The 17,416-nt window shown below is 37.8% G+C and overlaps 1 protein-coding gene across 1 annotated transcript in view; it reads right to left on the minus strand.

Annotated features, from left to right (window-relative positions):
* LOC149532479 (pentatricopeptide repeat-containing protein At2g30780-like) overlaps positions 1-15,737 on the minus strand; it is a 66,171-nt gene extending 50,434 nt beyond the window's left edge. Inside the window, exon 1 of the mRNA XM_089804517.1 lies at positions 14,129-15,737. Within this exon, the coding sequence (XP_089660643.1) occupies positions 14,129-15,106 (978 nt within the window). The 5' untranslated portion in view covers positions 15,107-15,737. The remainder of the gene's footprint in view (positions 1-14,128) is intronic.
* Between the last annotated feature and the right edge of the window lie 1,679 nt (positions 15,738-17,416).

The raw sequence follows: 17,416 nt of genomic DNA on the forward strand, positions 1-17,416 counted from the left end.
CTAGGGTAACTCTAGCGTGATTCGTGCGATGACACTTTTTCGCTTACATAGTAGGTTTCCTACATGTCATTGTTGTGCCTCTGGGAGTAGATGTCGATCTGTGTGTTGGAACCTTTGAGTTAGCATACTTTTAGGATTCCTGGACTTAGAGAGTACTTGTGTTATGTGGTTTGTTATCTTGTGTTATGTGATTGGATATCCTGTTTGGAACTTGAGACTATCTCCTCAGCGCGGTGGGAGTGGACCATTTAGGTTTGATGCGGTCGGGTGGTAGTGTTTTTTCACTTTTACCATTTGAGATCCGTCCGAGACACCGTGGCTGGAGCATTCTTTGTTGGTATTTATCTTCATTCAGTTCTTGGATCTTATGATGGATGTTATTTACTGGTATGTTTCTTTATATTGATGATTAGCATGTGATAGAGGATGTTATCTACTTTGTAGGATCATCTTATGTTTTATTCATGCATGTTAGATTTCTTTATGCATATGTTGTAGCATGTTAGATTTATTTTGCATAAGTTGTAGTATGTCTTAGGAGTGACATTCCTACTATGGTAATATCGATGATCTCTTCGGTGACTTGGGATGTTACGCGCGGAGGGATGGCTAGGGCCCACGATGGTCTAATGATGCTATTGACGGTTGGGAGGAACCATGCACTTAGTTGTATTTTATGATGGATGGTTATCTTTTACGATGGTTGTTATATCTTTATTGATGGATGGATGTATCATGTATGTTATTGGTTTCATTTACCTTATTGCACTTGTATCATGGTCGATGAGGATGATATATCTTTATTATATGTATATTCTTTTAAGCCTTTCATACCCTGTGTCATGTACAGTGGATGATTGAGCATTCCGAATTTAATTGCCAAGAGACATTCAGAACTATATTATGGACTGTGGACCTTTAATTATTCTTTCATGTGGATGTGGTAGTGTTAGACTTAGTGTTAATTAAATTAAATGTGACTCAACGTCTTGGGATCCTTAAGGAATGTAACCTGTTATGTATGCTTACAGTTGATTGTATGTTATTGTTTCTGCTACTATGTGTTTGATGTGTATGATTATCTTTCTTGTTTAAAAAAAAAAAAGTTTGGAAAACTTAGTAAAACTTTAGGTTAATTCTTTTGGATCCCTTGGCGGGGCGTTGCATCATACCCTTTCTTCTTCAGGCTTGCACTCAGCACATTCACTTGGATCGCCTGCCTCACGATCTCTATCAGCACAATCATATCGCTCGAATACCTGGGTAGCTTCAAAGGAAATCCGTCGAAAGCTGCAAGACACAAATATGAATAGGATGAGAACTAGATAAAATAGCTACCAAACTGACTGATGGCCGCCATTGCCTCCAGGCTGAACCTCCTCTCCGGGCATCCTTAAAGTTCCCTACAAATTCTCATTGTAAATGCGTCATTAACTTTGACATATTCTGCAATTGTAAGCATGGATAGAATTCATAGCTTTTCACATCATCGAGGAAGTTCTCTATTCTGGGAAGGCCTGGCCACAATTGTAGAGAAGCTAACATATAAATCAGGAAAGAAGACATGTAAAAGGTGTTGTAAAACTTTGCGGCGCTAAGGGCTCTGGACAAATGCTCACTTACCTCATAGACCCAATCAACATACTGTGTATCTGAACAGATAATTTGTACCAGAAAGAAATATTGTTCAACAAAATTAAGTGCTTCTACCTCACCTTTCAATCTATGCAAGAGAACCAGAATGTCTACGATCTCGGGCTTGAGATCAGTGCCGAATAGTCTTAGGAACCTTACTCTTAGCGCCCAGTGGCTTTTGGAACCACGACCTCATAATTTCTTTTCTCCACACCATTTTCTTCAAGGAGAACTCAGACATTGCCCCTCCTACTGTCAACTCAGAGAACTCTTCCCGTTCTAGAACTTAGAGACAATTTACCATAGTTTTCCTATCAATAGAGATTAGAATTGTATGATCAAGCAGCAAAATTTGTTTGGTATCCGAGTTGTAGTGATTTATGCATTCAACAATCAACTCAGGAGCTTGAACTACCACCGGAAACACTGCTGCCTCCACTAGCCCACTTCTTCGAAGCTTCTCGGTTATAGGATGAATTGGCTCTGATCTCAATCTCCTTTGAAAATATTGCATATCATAGAAACAGAGCGAGGTATTTGTGTAACTCTACAATGTGGATTTGATACCATTAAGCCCATCAAACCCAACAAATCTGGTTGTCATTTTATCTGAGGTAGAAGTGAATCGAAACCTTGAAATTGAAGAAAGCGCAGAGGATAGAATTTGCAAGTATAAGAGATTTGAAAATATTGTGCAATTCCACAGCATAACAGTTCAAGAAAAAACAGTAGTTTGAAAAACTGTTACATTTCTCTCTATATAGAAATTCTAATTCAACCATCGATCTTCAAGATCCACGCCACATGAGCGAATTAAAGGATAAATCCGTTGGATTAGTAAATGCGGGAGTTTCTAACAGACTTTTCCATGTCTTTTCACTGTTTCAATTGGCCCAACGATAACCTTCATTTATTTCATACTTACCTTCCCATTATTCACCTAGTTCCGGAGAATTAAGAACGGAGTACTCTGTAAGGAAATATCTGCCCAGCCAGATTCTGCTCACTACACTTTTCCAACTGCGATTGGTTTGTTTCCATTATCATCTTAGGGTGTCTTACGTGCAATATGTGTTCCCAATTTGCTTACAAAATCAATTTCTTCATGAATGCGGAAAACCACCTTCATGGGTCGAAAGCTCGCCGAGGAGAAGGCGATTTCCATTTCTCTACCTATGCTTTTAATTTCCCTTTATCCTCCAAGTTAATATGCCTTTTAGTTTCAGAAAAGCTTATGAAGGCTGCGAAAGTCGAAGGGGGCCCACTTGTTTTTCTTTTTTACAAATGCCTTCAATGGAAGATTGACTTCATGGATTGAAAGCTACCGTGGAGAAGTCATTTTAGAATTTTTCGCTTAAAGTGATTCTAAGCACTCTAATGAATCCCGAATGTTTTCCAAGGCAGAATACTCTGATGAAAATAAGGCTTATCCATAGAACAACTCATTTCCTTCTTGCTTTAGTCCGCAAGCCACATTTATTAACCTCTACAAAAAATTACCTTCATGGGTTGAGACTCACCGAGGAGAAGGCAATGTTTGATTCTCCACAAGCTTCATTTTTTTCACGTGTAAATCATGATAAGCCACGAACAAGTCCATCATTGAAAATAACTTTGTGAATTGCAAGAGTCTCCATCGAATTAGGTTCTAGACTACCCACAAACTCACGACATCAAGGAAAACCCACCCAGTCATGTAATGCAGGAGAAGGGAAAAGTGGGAATCCGATGGAGAAACTTTTCACCTAAGGAGGAAAGACTAGACTTAGACATACCCAGACCAAACTAAGACACAAAATCTTTTCCACTTTGCAAAATGGGTACAGGATGAAAAGTGGGGCAACAAGAAGATATCATTCACAAAGATTAGGTCCAGCAGTTACTCCTCAAAATAATGATCCTACGAAGTTAGGTCCAGTAGTTACTCCCTTAGAGACTCTCTTCCCCCACGGATTCTTGTCAAACTCACTCTGAATCTGATATCAATCTTCTAATTTTCTAGTGATAATTCAATACTTCCTCATGATGCACTCAAGAGTAGGCCCATCAAAATTATGTAGTCACACACATGTATTTCTAGACTCCCTCTAAGTATTAATCTTCTAATCTCTTGCGTTGCCTTCAAAGAAAAGTCATCCTCCTTCTTAATGTAGAAGGATAATCATAATCTCAATCATCAAAGATATTTGCTTCAAAAGCCTCACTTTATCTAGCTTGGTCAGAACTTTTTTTAAGCTACTGTCATAAGTTGCCTAATGTCTCATTCTTCTTTTCCTGCAAGATAACTTCAGATACAAAGGTAAATATCAAGGCAAATAACTCTTATAGTATGTGTAGAATTACAAATAAGGGAGAGACTACAATAAGCAAGTAAATCTAATAATAAATACATATCTGCATGTTAATTTTCTTGATACAAGTTGCTCCATTGAAGGTCCATATGCAACAAATCAGAATATTGTCTCCATATAAGCATTTTTCAAACAGTGGGAATGAAACATTGGTTATAATTCCCCCCACAATGTAAAACTCCCACTTACTCCATTTTATAGGGTTTTCAATCACTCTTTAGTCCCATGACTACACACATCAAATTCTTTTCTCCTTGATGACAATCTCTTAACAGTGACTTTGCAACTCACAAAATCTATATCATTTCGTTACGATATATGCAAAGTATAAGCTCGCTTAATGTGTCCAACTCCATTTCCAACGTATGAATTAATTCAATCTCTATCTCAAAACATATTATCTACATTAGCTAAGAAGGTGTTTGAATCTTCCTCTAAATCTAAATCTACCTCTTTTTTGTGCAAAAACATTCTCAAAGGAAAAGATCTAGGCAAGTGCTCATATAGAAATACAAGTGAGGGAGAGAGTACAATGATTAGATAAATAAAATACTCAAAGATAATAATAATTTTCAATATAGATAAATATCTATATCTTAATCTATATTTTTCAACCATATTATTTCCTTATAAATTTCCATATAGATAATGTTAAAAAGAAATTTTTATCAACATAATAAAAAATTAGTTTATAATATTTAAAATGACCAGTCACTCATTTCTTATCTCTACTTACCTACGAGGCGAGACCCCTTGTTTTGGGGATGTCATTTCTACTTAAGCTGTGATTTCCATTCTCTACTACCAACATTATCAATCTTCTAGGTAAGTATGTATAGTCAAATGTATCAAATGCATTGAGTGCTCTCATATTCTCCCTTTGATTTACACGTGTCTTCCCATGCTGGCGGTAGTTTTAACGTGGGGTATGAATTCATATACTTGTGACACTTACCACGAAGCGCTTACCCTTCACTCTGTACGCGTATCCACAGATGGGTGGTTTTAATGCTTCAATCTTATTAATATCTATCTTGCGATTTGGCTTCTTGATACACTCTCAAGACTCGGCCTGACAAAACAGGATTGGTGACAAAACTTTTTATAAATTTAAGTCACTATCAACTTCTATATCAGTGTCTTCCTCTTATCATCAAATTACACAACAATGAGAATATGCATGATGACTTCTTCACATGAACCTTATTTTCTTATCTCCTATGGTCAAAGGATAATTGATGCAAGAGCATCTTGGGTTTTCTCGGTGGCTACTTTGGAGTTCACAGGAGAAGGCTCGGTAGTTGCTTTGGAGAGTGCTTGGACTGGTACTCGATTGATGAAGAGGTGTTTGGCAGAGGTTACTCGATCATCTCTTGGCAGTTCTTGGTTGAGAACTCGATGGTTGGATGGACTTGGTAATCCTAGAGGTGCTTAGTTGTCGAAGGAGCCCGACATGGCTTGGGGGCACTCAGTCGTCAAAGAAGCTCGACAATGCTTTCAGGAACTCGACACACACTGGGAGCTCGATGTAGCATGGCTACAATGTTGCTCGAGTTACTTAGTCAATGAAGGGACTCGGTTTGTGAAGGACTCGGTATATGAAGAAGGAACTGGCATATAATGGGGAGCTCGGCTCTTTTGGTTGTTGTGTTGACCAAATGGCTCGGTCGATGAAGGAGCTCGAATATGCTTGGAGGTTGTTGTTGCTCGGCATGTGGTTTCTGGCACTCAGTCAGGCCTTAGTTCTGACTTTGCCAAGTTGTCTGTGTTCAATCTCCAGTGTGAGCCGACCTTGGTATTTAATTTGTGTATGGGTAATTAATTTGTGTTGGAGGCTAACTTGTGGCTCAACATATATTTAATATAAGGGATTTAATTTAGTTTGTAATGAACTGGGCCGACTTATGGCTTAGTTGGGTATAAGTAGGGGGTTTTGTCAAGTCTTTAGGCATTGTGAGGATCCATCTTGTTGAAGAGGATGCGAATTTTGAAGAGCTAGTAGCTACGGCTTGAGAACTAGAGGATTGCTTGGTGGACCTGAGGGTACAAGTGTGGATTCTTCTTGGTATTTTTATCCAATTGTGGTTCTAGACTAGCTAGGATTGAGATTGTAAGGTAGATCTTGTGAGATCTTGCAAAACTGATATTGCAATTGTTGTTATATTTGGCCCTAACCCGGAAGGCCTTACGGGCGGGCATATTGCAAGTTAATCAGTTATTTTATGAATAACGAGTTGTGATTTGGTATCAAATCTTGCATTCTTCTTGCTTGTTGTATTTCTGTTGTGTGGTTATTTGTTGGGGGTTTGGACATCTCCTTTTGGGATTCTCTTGCCTTGCACCGCGTCAAGTGGTATCAAAGCGAAGGTTGTTCCTAAGCATTTTGATAGAGCGTTGAAGTTGAGGCAGTTTGCACTAGGACTTGAGTTGAGCGAGTTTGATCTGAGTTGATCTTGATCTAGTGGTTATTCTTTCTAAAGTCCTAGATCTCTTGGTTGTGAGGTTGCAAATCGTCATTCTAACTTGCAACTGCAGAGGACTTGCAGATGGAGCGATGGATGCGAAGATGGAAGGTTGATCGTGTTGAGGCATGATTACGGGGAGTTTGTGGATTGCAAATTTGTGTTCCTGGACTTATGATTTGTTTCCTGATTGTTCATACAAGGTGGCAGGTTGCGATCTGACTCGCAGACAATTCGGGTTTATCACAAGGAGCGTGGGAAGGATTTGTTGTAGAGGGTTTGCAAAAATCTTGGGAGATGGCTCCGAGAGGATTGGACCTTGGGATGATTGCAAATCTCTGTAATGTGGTGGAGAGGAGGTTTTTTGAGATGTCTGCTCGGTTTGAAGTTAGCTTGGCTGATCGAGGTAAGGATGGGATGAGGAAGGCATTCCGTAGATGTTTATGGATTTGGAGTATATCGATCCGGAAGAGAGTTGTCTGGCCAGTTAGAAAACTTGTTTGTGAAAGAAGATGGCATAGCAAGGTCGAGGTGAAAGAGGTTGCTTTTGTTGATCAGTTTATGGAGTCTAATACAGAACCTACAAAGCAATTTGAAGTTGTTGCTAAGGATATTCCTAACCTTGTTGATGTTGAGGTTGAGGTTGGTTTTCATGATCAGTTGATGGGGTTTGAAATGGAGATTGCAAAGCACTCGGGCATGGATGATTTGGTTGTTGTTGGTGGTGAGTTGTGTGTTGCAACGCACCTTTTTGTGAGCAATGAGATGGCTAGTGTTGTGAGTTTGGAATGTGTTGATGGAGATCTACATATTATTGCTAACATGGAGTTTTTTGCTGCTGGTGTGAATTCACTAGTTGTTGTTGTGGATGAGGGTTTGTTGATGAAGCATTATGTTTAGTTTGTTCCTGGGAGTGAGCATGTTGGTTGGATGGTGGAGATTCTGGTGTTTGACAAATGGATGCAGATGTGGATGATGTGCATTTTCTTGTCCCTGTTGGAGTGTAAGCCTTTTGTGAAGATGAAGATAGTTGTTGTTCAGTCCTTGGGCATCAAAGTGTGGGACACACTTTTCTATTTACCTAGGGAGTCTGATCCAGGAGCATCTTGGGTTTGCTCAGTGGCTACTTTGGAGTTCACGGGAGAAGGCTCAGTAGTTGCTTTGGAGAGTGCCTGGACTGGTACTCAGTTGATGAAGAGCTACTTGGTAGAGGTTACTCGGTCATCTCTTGGCAATTCTTGGTTGAGAACTCGGTGGATGGATGGACTTGGCAATCCTGGAGGTGCTCAATTGTCGAAGGAGCTCGACGTGGCTTGGGGGCACTCGGTCGTCAAAGAAGCTTAGCAATGCTTGCAGGAACTCGGCACACATTGGGAGCTCGGTGTAGCTTGGCTGCAATGTTGCTTGAGTTAGTCGGTCAATGAAGGGACTCGGCCTGCAAAGGAGGACTTGGCATATACTGGGGAGCTCGGTTGGTTCGGTTGTTGTATTGACCGAATGGCTCGATCAATGAAGGAGCTTGGTTATGCTTGGAGGTTGTTGCTCGACATAGTGGTTTCTGGCACTCAATCGGGTCTTATTTCTGACTATGTTGAGTTGTCTATGTTTGATCTCCAGTGTGAGCCGATCTTGGTATTTAATTTGTGTATGGGTATTTAAGTTGTGTTGGAGGCCGACTTGTGGCTCAACATATATTTAATATAAAGGATCTAATTTAGTTTGTAATGAACTAGGCCAACTTGTGGCTTAGTTGGGTATAAGTAGGGGGTTTTGTGGAGCCTTTAGGCATTGCGAGGATCCATCTTGGAGAAGAGGATGCGAATTTTGAAGAGCTAGTAGCTGCAACTTGAGAACCAGAGGATTGCTTGGTGGACCTAAGAGTACAAGTGTGGATTCTTCTTGGTATTCTTATCCAGTTGTGGATCTGGACAAGTTGGGATTGAGATTGTAAGTTGGATCTTGTGGGATCTTGCAGAATTGATATTGTAATTGTTGTTGTTTTGGCCCTACCAGGCAGGCATATTGCAAGTAATCAATTATTTTATGAATAAAGAGTTGTGATTTGGTATCAGATCTTGCATTCTTCTTGCTTGTTGTTGTGTTTCTGTTGTGTGGTTATTTGTTGGGGCTTTGGACATCTCCTCTAGGGATTCTCCTACCTTGCATTGCGTCAATAATGCCCTCCAGATGACTTCCTTATTCATCACTAATTCTTTTCCTTGTTTACAATTATATTTCATATTTCATTCATACTATAATCTCACGGATTGATGACCTTTTGCCCTCCACCATTTTCCCAATATCATTAGCTCCCTTTGTACTTGGATGTCCAATCTTTTCAATTACGTCCCTTGGTTTGGTTTACATATTGCGTTTATTTTGTGAAAATATACATTTACATCATAACTAGATCATACAAGATGATTTTTGAGACGATAGAGAACAGAAGAGATTGTATTGACTTGATAACAAGCCTCGCAAAATGGCGTGAATGTGATCCTGATAAAATTTTACAAGTAATTCGTTCTAAACACACATTAAAAATTAGTTGCCCCGAATATTATGTTTCCTTCAACTTTTGTATTAAAATCAATGTATTCAATGCAAAAAAGGTCATCAACGTTTGTAAAATAAATCCCTATAATATCCCTATATTTTATTGGGTAGGCCATTTTGATCTTGTCTGACGCTCATGTTACACAAGATTCCTCCGCATATGTGACAATGTTTGGTAGACATTGAACACCATGTTCTGTCTTCATCCTCTTGGCATTTAGGATTCTTATCACTTGTTGCTCAAACACGAAGTAGAGATAAGATACATAATCTACTCATCCTCCACCTCTTATTTCTTGTCACAGGATGGCCCACAATAATATCTTCAATTTCCAAAGTGAACTAACAACTTTGGTTCTCAATGGGCGCGGCTCATGTTCTAACCCATTTATTTCTTCTCCATTTATGACGCTTAGACAAACGAGCTAAGGAGCACATGATAGGGTCATATAAACAAGCAACTGATTGTTCTCCTCCTTATTTTTTCTTAAGAGTTATCTGGTATACTTCCTATGCACCTTTGCCTAGTGATCTCAACGATGTCCAATTGTCTATTGGTCTCAATTCCACTATGATCATTGTCTTTGCATTGAATACTTGTATTCAAGCATTGATAAAATGTTTCCTTTGCCAAGAGGTATTTATTCCCTTTGATTTGTAGCTATTTCTCTATTCACTGGTTCTCTAAGTAGGCAACTGTCAAATGATTAATCTCGATGTAGAAGAAATTAATCGCCTTATTCTCTCAATTCTCAATTCGTATATTTGCTTGCTACGATGCCAATCATATATCTCATATCTTGTATTTAGAAATCTGATCGAAGTGTGATAAATTTCTTATAACTCTTGCAACATTACACTCCTTTCAAACTTCACTTGTGCTTTACCTTTATTTTATTACTCGCTTTTTTTTTAATCCACCGACTTACCCACTTTGCCACTGATAATTTGTCCTTCTTATATCTTACCAATGAGGGGATGTGTCTTTTCGTATTGAAGAGCTCTGTCTCAATATCTATCCTTCACAAAAGATTAAAATTTGTATATATACCATAATCTTTGTTGCATCTTTTTGAAAATCCAATTAGTTGAACACATAATCACCGATCATATTTTGTTCCATCACTGTCTCTCTTATTTATCCATTAACGCATTTCTTAATATTGATATCTGACATAGAGGTTCTCAATGAGTAATCCCAATCAATTATATCCACTTGTTCATGTTATTACCCATGTGGTTGACAGCTATTGTCTAATCTAGTTATAGACTTGTCACTATTGTTGCCCATTTTGAGATATCACCGACTCTATCTACTCAATAACGACTATACTATAATTACGTGGCAACATTGATTTCTCTCTCCATTGGTACATAAAAGGATTTATATATTTATGAGTTGCTGCTGTTAAAGATCTGCTACTTGGGTTGACAGGAAAATATGGAATGAGAAGTGTTTCTTAGTCTCACTTTCTGAACTTCCTTACTTTCGCAGCTTTAGTTCTCATGCTGCATGTATTTTCTTGAATTGTCTTCCTCAAGCACCCCTGTTCATTCCTATGATATCGTTCATTTGATAACAATAGTTTATAATAGAAGACACTATTGTTCTGCAAACTGATACATCTTTATTTCTATCTCTTATTTATAAGTATTTTTGCAGTTCGCTTTGATACCATGTTGAGTAACATGGATCGTTTTCTATAAATGTACTAACATTGCCAATGTGATTGATATTTTCCAAATGCAGATTTGAAGACTCATAAATATGAGTGAAGGAGAATGATGATGATGATTCTTACCCAGCGAAGCCTTTAATCTTGAAACTAACATTCTAAAGTTTGGCCGAATAAGGCATGTATTTCCAAATTGATCAAGATCTTGCGTCGTGAAGTCAAAATTTCCGAAATTTTTAAGTAGCTTGCCCAATGAACCTAATTTTTTCAAATTTCTCCAAGATTTCACCAAATAGGGATAGAATTTTCGAAAAGGGCTTTGCAAGTTTCACCAAATGGAGGTAGAGTTTCCGAAAATGGTTCAATTACTTGCCCAATTGCATGCTAGATTGTGAAAATGGCTGAGTGTTTGCCCAATGAGACCAAGAACTCAAGTTTTGTCTAGTGGCTTGCAAAATTCGAATAAAATTTATTAGATGGGGCCATAAGAGAGGTGAAATCATTAGATGCTAAGTGCAAACAATTATTATTGGCAATCAACATTTAATGAAGATCAATTTTATTGATTGCCAATGTACTGAAAGGGCCATGAATTTAATGCCAAAGGCCATGGGTTTAATAAAAGGATGTGTTTCAATTTTAATTTTGTTTCTCCAAGGCCAAGTCAGCCCTGTGGGAGAAACGTGTCCATTGAACATCAAGACATTTATACAGTGGGTATTGAATTCAAAACAATTTTTCAAAATGCAGATCACATACTCAGAGCAGATTGGGCTTCTTCTACAGCTGCAACAAGAAAACTTTAAAAATCATTTGAATTTCTGAGGAGACAACAGCTATACTTGGAGGATAATTCAAACTTCTGCTCAATTTGGGCAATTTGAAGGAGTCAAAATCAGATCCAACCAGAATCAATCCTAGGAAGTTCAAATTACTTGCAGATCTGAGATTTACACTCAGAATTTAATCACTAGCAGCAATGCAAAGAAGTTCTCTTATGACAAAGTTAAAATGATAAACAGATTTGTATGCGATTTCAGATATAAGACTGCATGAAGATGGAGATGGTTCTTAAGTTTCTAGCTTTGAAACCTTCGTTCATCTGTCAAAATCAGATTTTGGAAATCATGTAGAACTCTCTTGCTTTTGGAATTAGATTGATAACTTTATGAAAAGTTTGATTTCTCAGATACTAACCCATGTGATTTAAGGGTGAAATGCAAAGTACGAATAGTCAATGTTGTTTTGCAAGGTAAAAAGATTGGCGAAGGTGGAAAGGCGAGGCTCAGAATGGAAATCCAAGTGGAGGTAGCAAGGAGCTGAAAGGTTCAAGTGCTAGCAAGATGCCTGCAATTCCAAGATCAAGTTCAAGATGGAATTCAAAGTGCAAGTACAACATTGTGATCACCTCTACAAGCCAAAGATATAAGAAATCATACAAACTCGAATTTCCTTCAGAAATCCAGGTTCAACTGGAAGGTCCAACTACATGCAGTACTTACATCATTTCTACAAGTGCAAAGCCAAGTCAGGACATCATCAAGACATTAAGATTTCAAGCTCAAGTGCTTCAAGTCAAGTCAATGACGAGATTTCAAGGTGAAGAACTTTAGAGGATAAGGAAGACTGCACGCCAACAAAGTAATTTGGGAATATGAGCCATCACAATTGTCCAAAGGCCTGATAATGTTGAGTATCAAGAGATGTTTTCTCATCTGCAAGGAATTGATCAAGTCTACAAGATTAGTATGCTGAGGGGACACTCATTCATCTTCAACCAATCAGATCATGCCAAGTGTCCCCATAGAAGAGCCCAACAATATTATGTCCAAATTCATTGAGTTTGTCAAAAAGGAAAAAAGTTAAAAAGGATTTTTCCTTCTAAAGGAAGACTTGCTGTAAGCCTATGTGGCATTTTATCATTGGCCCACTGATTGGTGCCTTCTTCTATAACCTTCTACCTAACCTATTTTCTCATTGGTCAAATAGGTCTAGAAAGGCAATGTAATTTTCTTATTGGCCCACAAGGTGGTGCCCAATTGTAATTGGCCACCATTTAATGTTTGTAGCTGTTGGGTAGATTAGGGTTGTGATGGCTTAATCTTGGCCCTTGATCTTCAATCAGTCTTGGCCAATCATTGTACTTGGAACCTCTATAAAAGACAAGGCCTTCTCATTTGTAAAGAGAAATTTGGAGAGATTGTTGATATAATACAGTGAGGATTGTTCAATATTCATTGTTGGTCTTCATTGTGGGTTAATTGTATTGTTTTGGAATATTGCATGGTTTCTACAATTCCTCACTTAGAGGTGGCACCCATTCACCTTCAACCAATTACATCATGTCAAGTGTCCCAGTGGAAAAGCTCAACAATAATGTCCACACTCATTGGATTTGCTAAAAGAGAAAATGACAAAAGAAATTTTTCTAAAGGAATACTTGTTGTAAGCCCACGTGACATTTTTATCACTGGCTCACTAATCGGTGCCTTCTCTGTAAGCTTCCAGCTGATCAATTTTCTTATTAGCCCTTCAAAGCAAAGTAATTTTCTTATAGGCCCACAAGGTGGTGCTTTATTTACCAACAATTTATTGCTTGTAGCTGGTAGTTGGATTAGGGTTTTTGTGGATTAATCTTGGCCTTTGATTTCAAATCAATCCTAACTATAAAGGGTCATGCATTCTCATTTGCAACTATTTAGAAATTAGATTAGATTAGTTAGAGGGAGAGAGTTGTTGAAATTGTTGCTATAATACAACCAAAATTAGTCCTTATTCATTGCTGGTTTTCATGGTGAACATTTGTGATGTTTGGAGTAGTGCATGGTTTTTGCATTTCCTCACTTAGATTAGGATTTCAGTTGAATAAAAGATATTTAAGATGCATCTTTGGTGAACTCACTTAGACCAAACCACTAGCTACTTGCTGATTGTAAGTTTGTCTTGCATGGTCGAATGGCATATTTATTAGTTTTACTTTAATTATTGCTTTGTGCATTAATATGCATTGATGATGGTGTTAATGGAATGGTAATAATTTGAACATCTTACATTTACCCTAGAAGATTGCATTAGCTTAGTTGATGTCAGTAACTAAAGTAAGTCTAGTACAATATCAAAGACATCCACTATCCCTTGCATACTACGAATATAATAGTTTTCTCAACCCATATCCTTTGCAGTTTGTTTAGTTAGACGTAGTTTGAAGCCATTGAATGAACATCACAAGTCCCTTTATAATACCAGCATATCACATCATTATAACTGAGTGAAATTCAAGTCCCTTTATAATACCGGCATATCACATCATTATAACTGAGTGAAATTTCACAATAAGAAGGAACCTACGCTGTCAAAGATTAAAAAAAAATAGCAAACCAAAATCAGAAATGGCCTCTGAATTCCTACTCAGCATATTTTATTCTTTAAAAAAGGAATAGAACCGCACCTCTAGAGCTAGCTGAGGCCTTCGTTCCAAAGTATTCAGTAGTCCCAGAAATATGTGAATCCCTGGGGCATTCAGTGTATTGACTTCCTGATTCAAAATCTGGCTGATTTCTTCACCATTAGCCCAAGCATTTTCCAATTTATTCTGCAGCTGGCCAATATATTCTCTTATGGTTAAGCGACCTTCTAAAAACTGAATTATCATATTTGCCTCTTGTTCTGCATCTACTGGCCGTATTGTAGATTCCGTCTCTAACCCTTGACTAACTGTGCTACTGGAAGTCTGGACTGATGATTGACTTACTTTTCTAAGATTGTCCCTTTTTTCTTTTGTTGTTTCATTGGTTGTGTTTGGCTTTTGCTTTACGTCTACAGTCCGTATTTTAGATTTGGCAACTAATCCTTCTTTGCTTGTGCTCTTGGATGTCTGGAGTGATGATTGGCTAACTTTTTCACAATTGGCTTTTATGCCTTCCCCTGTTACAGTGGCTGTAAGTGCCTCTTGCTTGGCATCTACAGACTGTATTTTCGATTTAGCCGCTGCTCCTTGGCTGAGTGCGCTCCATAAAATCTGGATTAATGATCGGCTTACCTTTCTCCCATTTGATCTTTTACTTTTTTTATTTACACTGGTTGTCTTTGCCTTTGGCTTTGCATCTACGGCCTGTATTTTCGATTCCGCCACTAACCCTTGCCGGGGTGTGCTCTCCGAATTCGGGATTAACGATTGGCTTATATTTCTACCATTGGCACTTCCACTTTTTTCGCTTACACTGGTTGTATAATAACGGATATAGTTGCATGTATCGAGCTTAACAGAACCGTGCTTCAACATTGATTTGTAACAGTAGGTCGATAAACAAATGAATAGCTGTAGAAAATGGTCCCTTTTCCTTGACAAGATTGGGTGCTCTGATTTTGCCTGAAACCCTGGACATTCGAAAATCAGCTTACAAACCGTTTCTGATCCTCTGGCCATAGCCACAAACCTCCGAAGTTAACCGCCGCAGACCGAAAGTATTTATAAAAACGCGGCTTATTGACAACATTGAGTACTGACTTTACAAATTCCAACATAAGACAACGACGCTCTTCTTGTTACCCGAAATATATACCGGAAAACCGAACTGAGATCTTTAGCCAGGCACCTACTTTGAAGTCCCATGAAATGAATTCCATTGATAGGTAAGAAAAACATCCCCAGGATATAAGATATGAATGAATCGAACTTAGCAATTGGGCCATTCTATGATTACTCTAGGCCGAAAGCAATTTAACATTTGGTTTGGCATGCTCTCGTGATACAGAGATAGCACCATCGAAAAGCCAGTAAATCCTGCCGTCGAATTCTATAAAAAATTGATCTTCGTCCATCATTTAAGCTCTGGGCTCTCTCAAAGATCGCCAGTTCGAGTACAGACTCATCAATCTCGCTGCTAAAAACAAAGAATCTTTCGGCCCTGGGATTTATCGATGTTGGTTCCAAATATTTGCCAAATTACTCTATCTTCTTTTAGTTTTTGTGGGTTGAGGGGCCGGAAAGTAGACGGTATTTAAGTTTTCTAGGTTTAAGAAAGTTTTCACGAATGATGGCTTTTACTAATGAACTGAATCAATCCCGTTTGGTTGCTGGAATACACATTGGAAATTAGATTTCGAATTATATTTTTTGGTTGGTTGGTGGAATTGGAATGTAGGATAGGATTGCCAATTTTCATAATTAGTCTAAAGTGAGTTTTTGTCTAAGCTTAAAAATACTTGTAATTGGAATGTCCCTTCATATTTCACAATTTCGTCAGGCTCGTGGTGAGCAAGAACATCAATGCAATACACCACTACGAGACACTGTTTTTCATGTTCTGCCTTTGCAACGTCAATCACTTGAAATCCCCTCAAACTTAAATTTGTGATGGCGTCTTTCTGAGCATCATTGTTCATTGAATTCAACAGAACAGAGTTGTCTCATCCCTACATTGCATTGAAAATAGAAATGGGATCGCATTGAAATCATAACTCACCCTTACAGAACAATTGTGAAAATGCATCCTTAAAATTGAAGCAACTAAAGAAGGGGCCCGAGATATGTACTTATTCACAGTGCTTCTCACTATCGTCTTTGCCTTTGGACAACTCCTTTCATAGAAATCCAACTTCGGTTCTGATTTTCCAACAATGAAAAGAAGAGAGAGAAAGAGCCCAAGTATGATAGGCTTCTTAGTCGACATCGGTTTCAAGTCTAGGTCATACAGGATGTTTTGCAGCTTATACTGGTGTTTCCAATTGCCCACTTCTCTCACGTTTGTCATTCTAGGTAACCAAATTATTAGAAACTCTAATGTGAAAATAAACTTGTTATAGTTCCCCATGTAATTTCCATCCACAGAAATACTCACTATAGACTGAGTTCTGAAATTTATTTACAAGCAACTCTGTCAAATCAAATGCGCCTCTTCCATTGTCCCTGAAACCCAAACGCAAAGAAGGATATTAATGGTTGTAACATATTCCCAATCAAATACCAAGCTAACCAAACAAGAATGGGATTGCTCTTTTCCATTCTCATTCCTCATTTTCATTCCTATTCCAATTTTTCATTCTAATTTTCTATTCATATGCCCAATGATTTTTTTTTCTTTTGGAAGTGGGGAAGGGGGATTGGTTCTTATCAAGAGCTCTATTTTTTGCTTCATTTGCCCATTTTTTAAATGTATTAGAGTATAGAGTGATTATTCAATTTTTTTAGGAAATAATTGGGGAGCTAGTGGTCTCCTAGATATATATTTTATTTTGTTGCTTATTTGTAAGCAAAAAAATTGAATGAATCAAAATAATAAAACTTTTACATAGAAAAAATTATTTTAAAAATCTTTTAAAAAGTAAGCAAAAAATTTATGGAGCCACGTAGTGTTATTGGCAATAAATAGCTAATTTTGAGCCCCCTTTTTTTCCCAGGCTTATTTTCAATTGTAAATAATAGTTAAAGATTGTAAATCGTCATTTTTAGACACTTTATAATTTTGATGGAACCACCTAAGTGCTTAAATGTAAACACAAAATATACGTGAGCAGTGGCGTGAGAACACAAGGTTGGAGTAGATGCTTGTGACATTATTTAGCTTAATTTTTTTATAGTAGCTCTCTATTTTATTAGGCACAAAATATGTGGAGCAAGTGGTCTTATATATCATAATGTTAGCTGCTCTTTTTTAATGGATGTCTTAAATATTATTTTTCAATTAAAATTTAGTTCCTTTTATTGCAAATTATTGTAATAATTAAATTGTAAGGC

This window comes from Cupressus sempervirens, chromosome 10 (genome assembly GCF_028749045.1).
Source record: "Cupressus sempervirens isolate cs-2001-9-10 chromosome 10, ASM2874904v1, whole genome shotgun sequence".
NCBI lineage: Eukaryota > Viridiplantae > Streptophyta > Pinopsida > Cupressales > Cupressaceae > Cupressus > Cupressus sempervirens.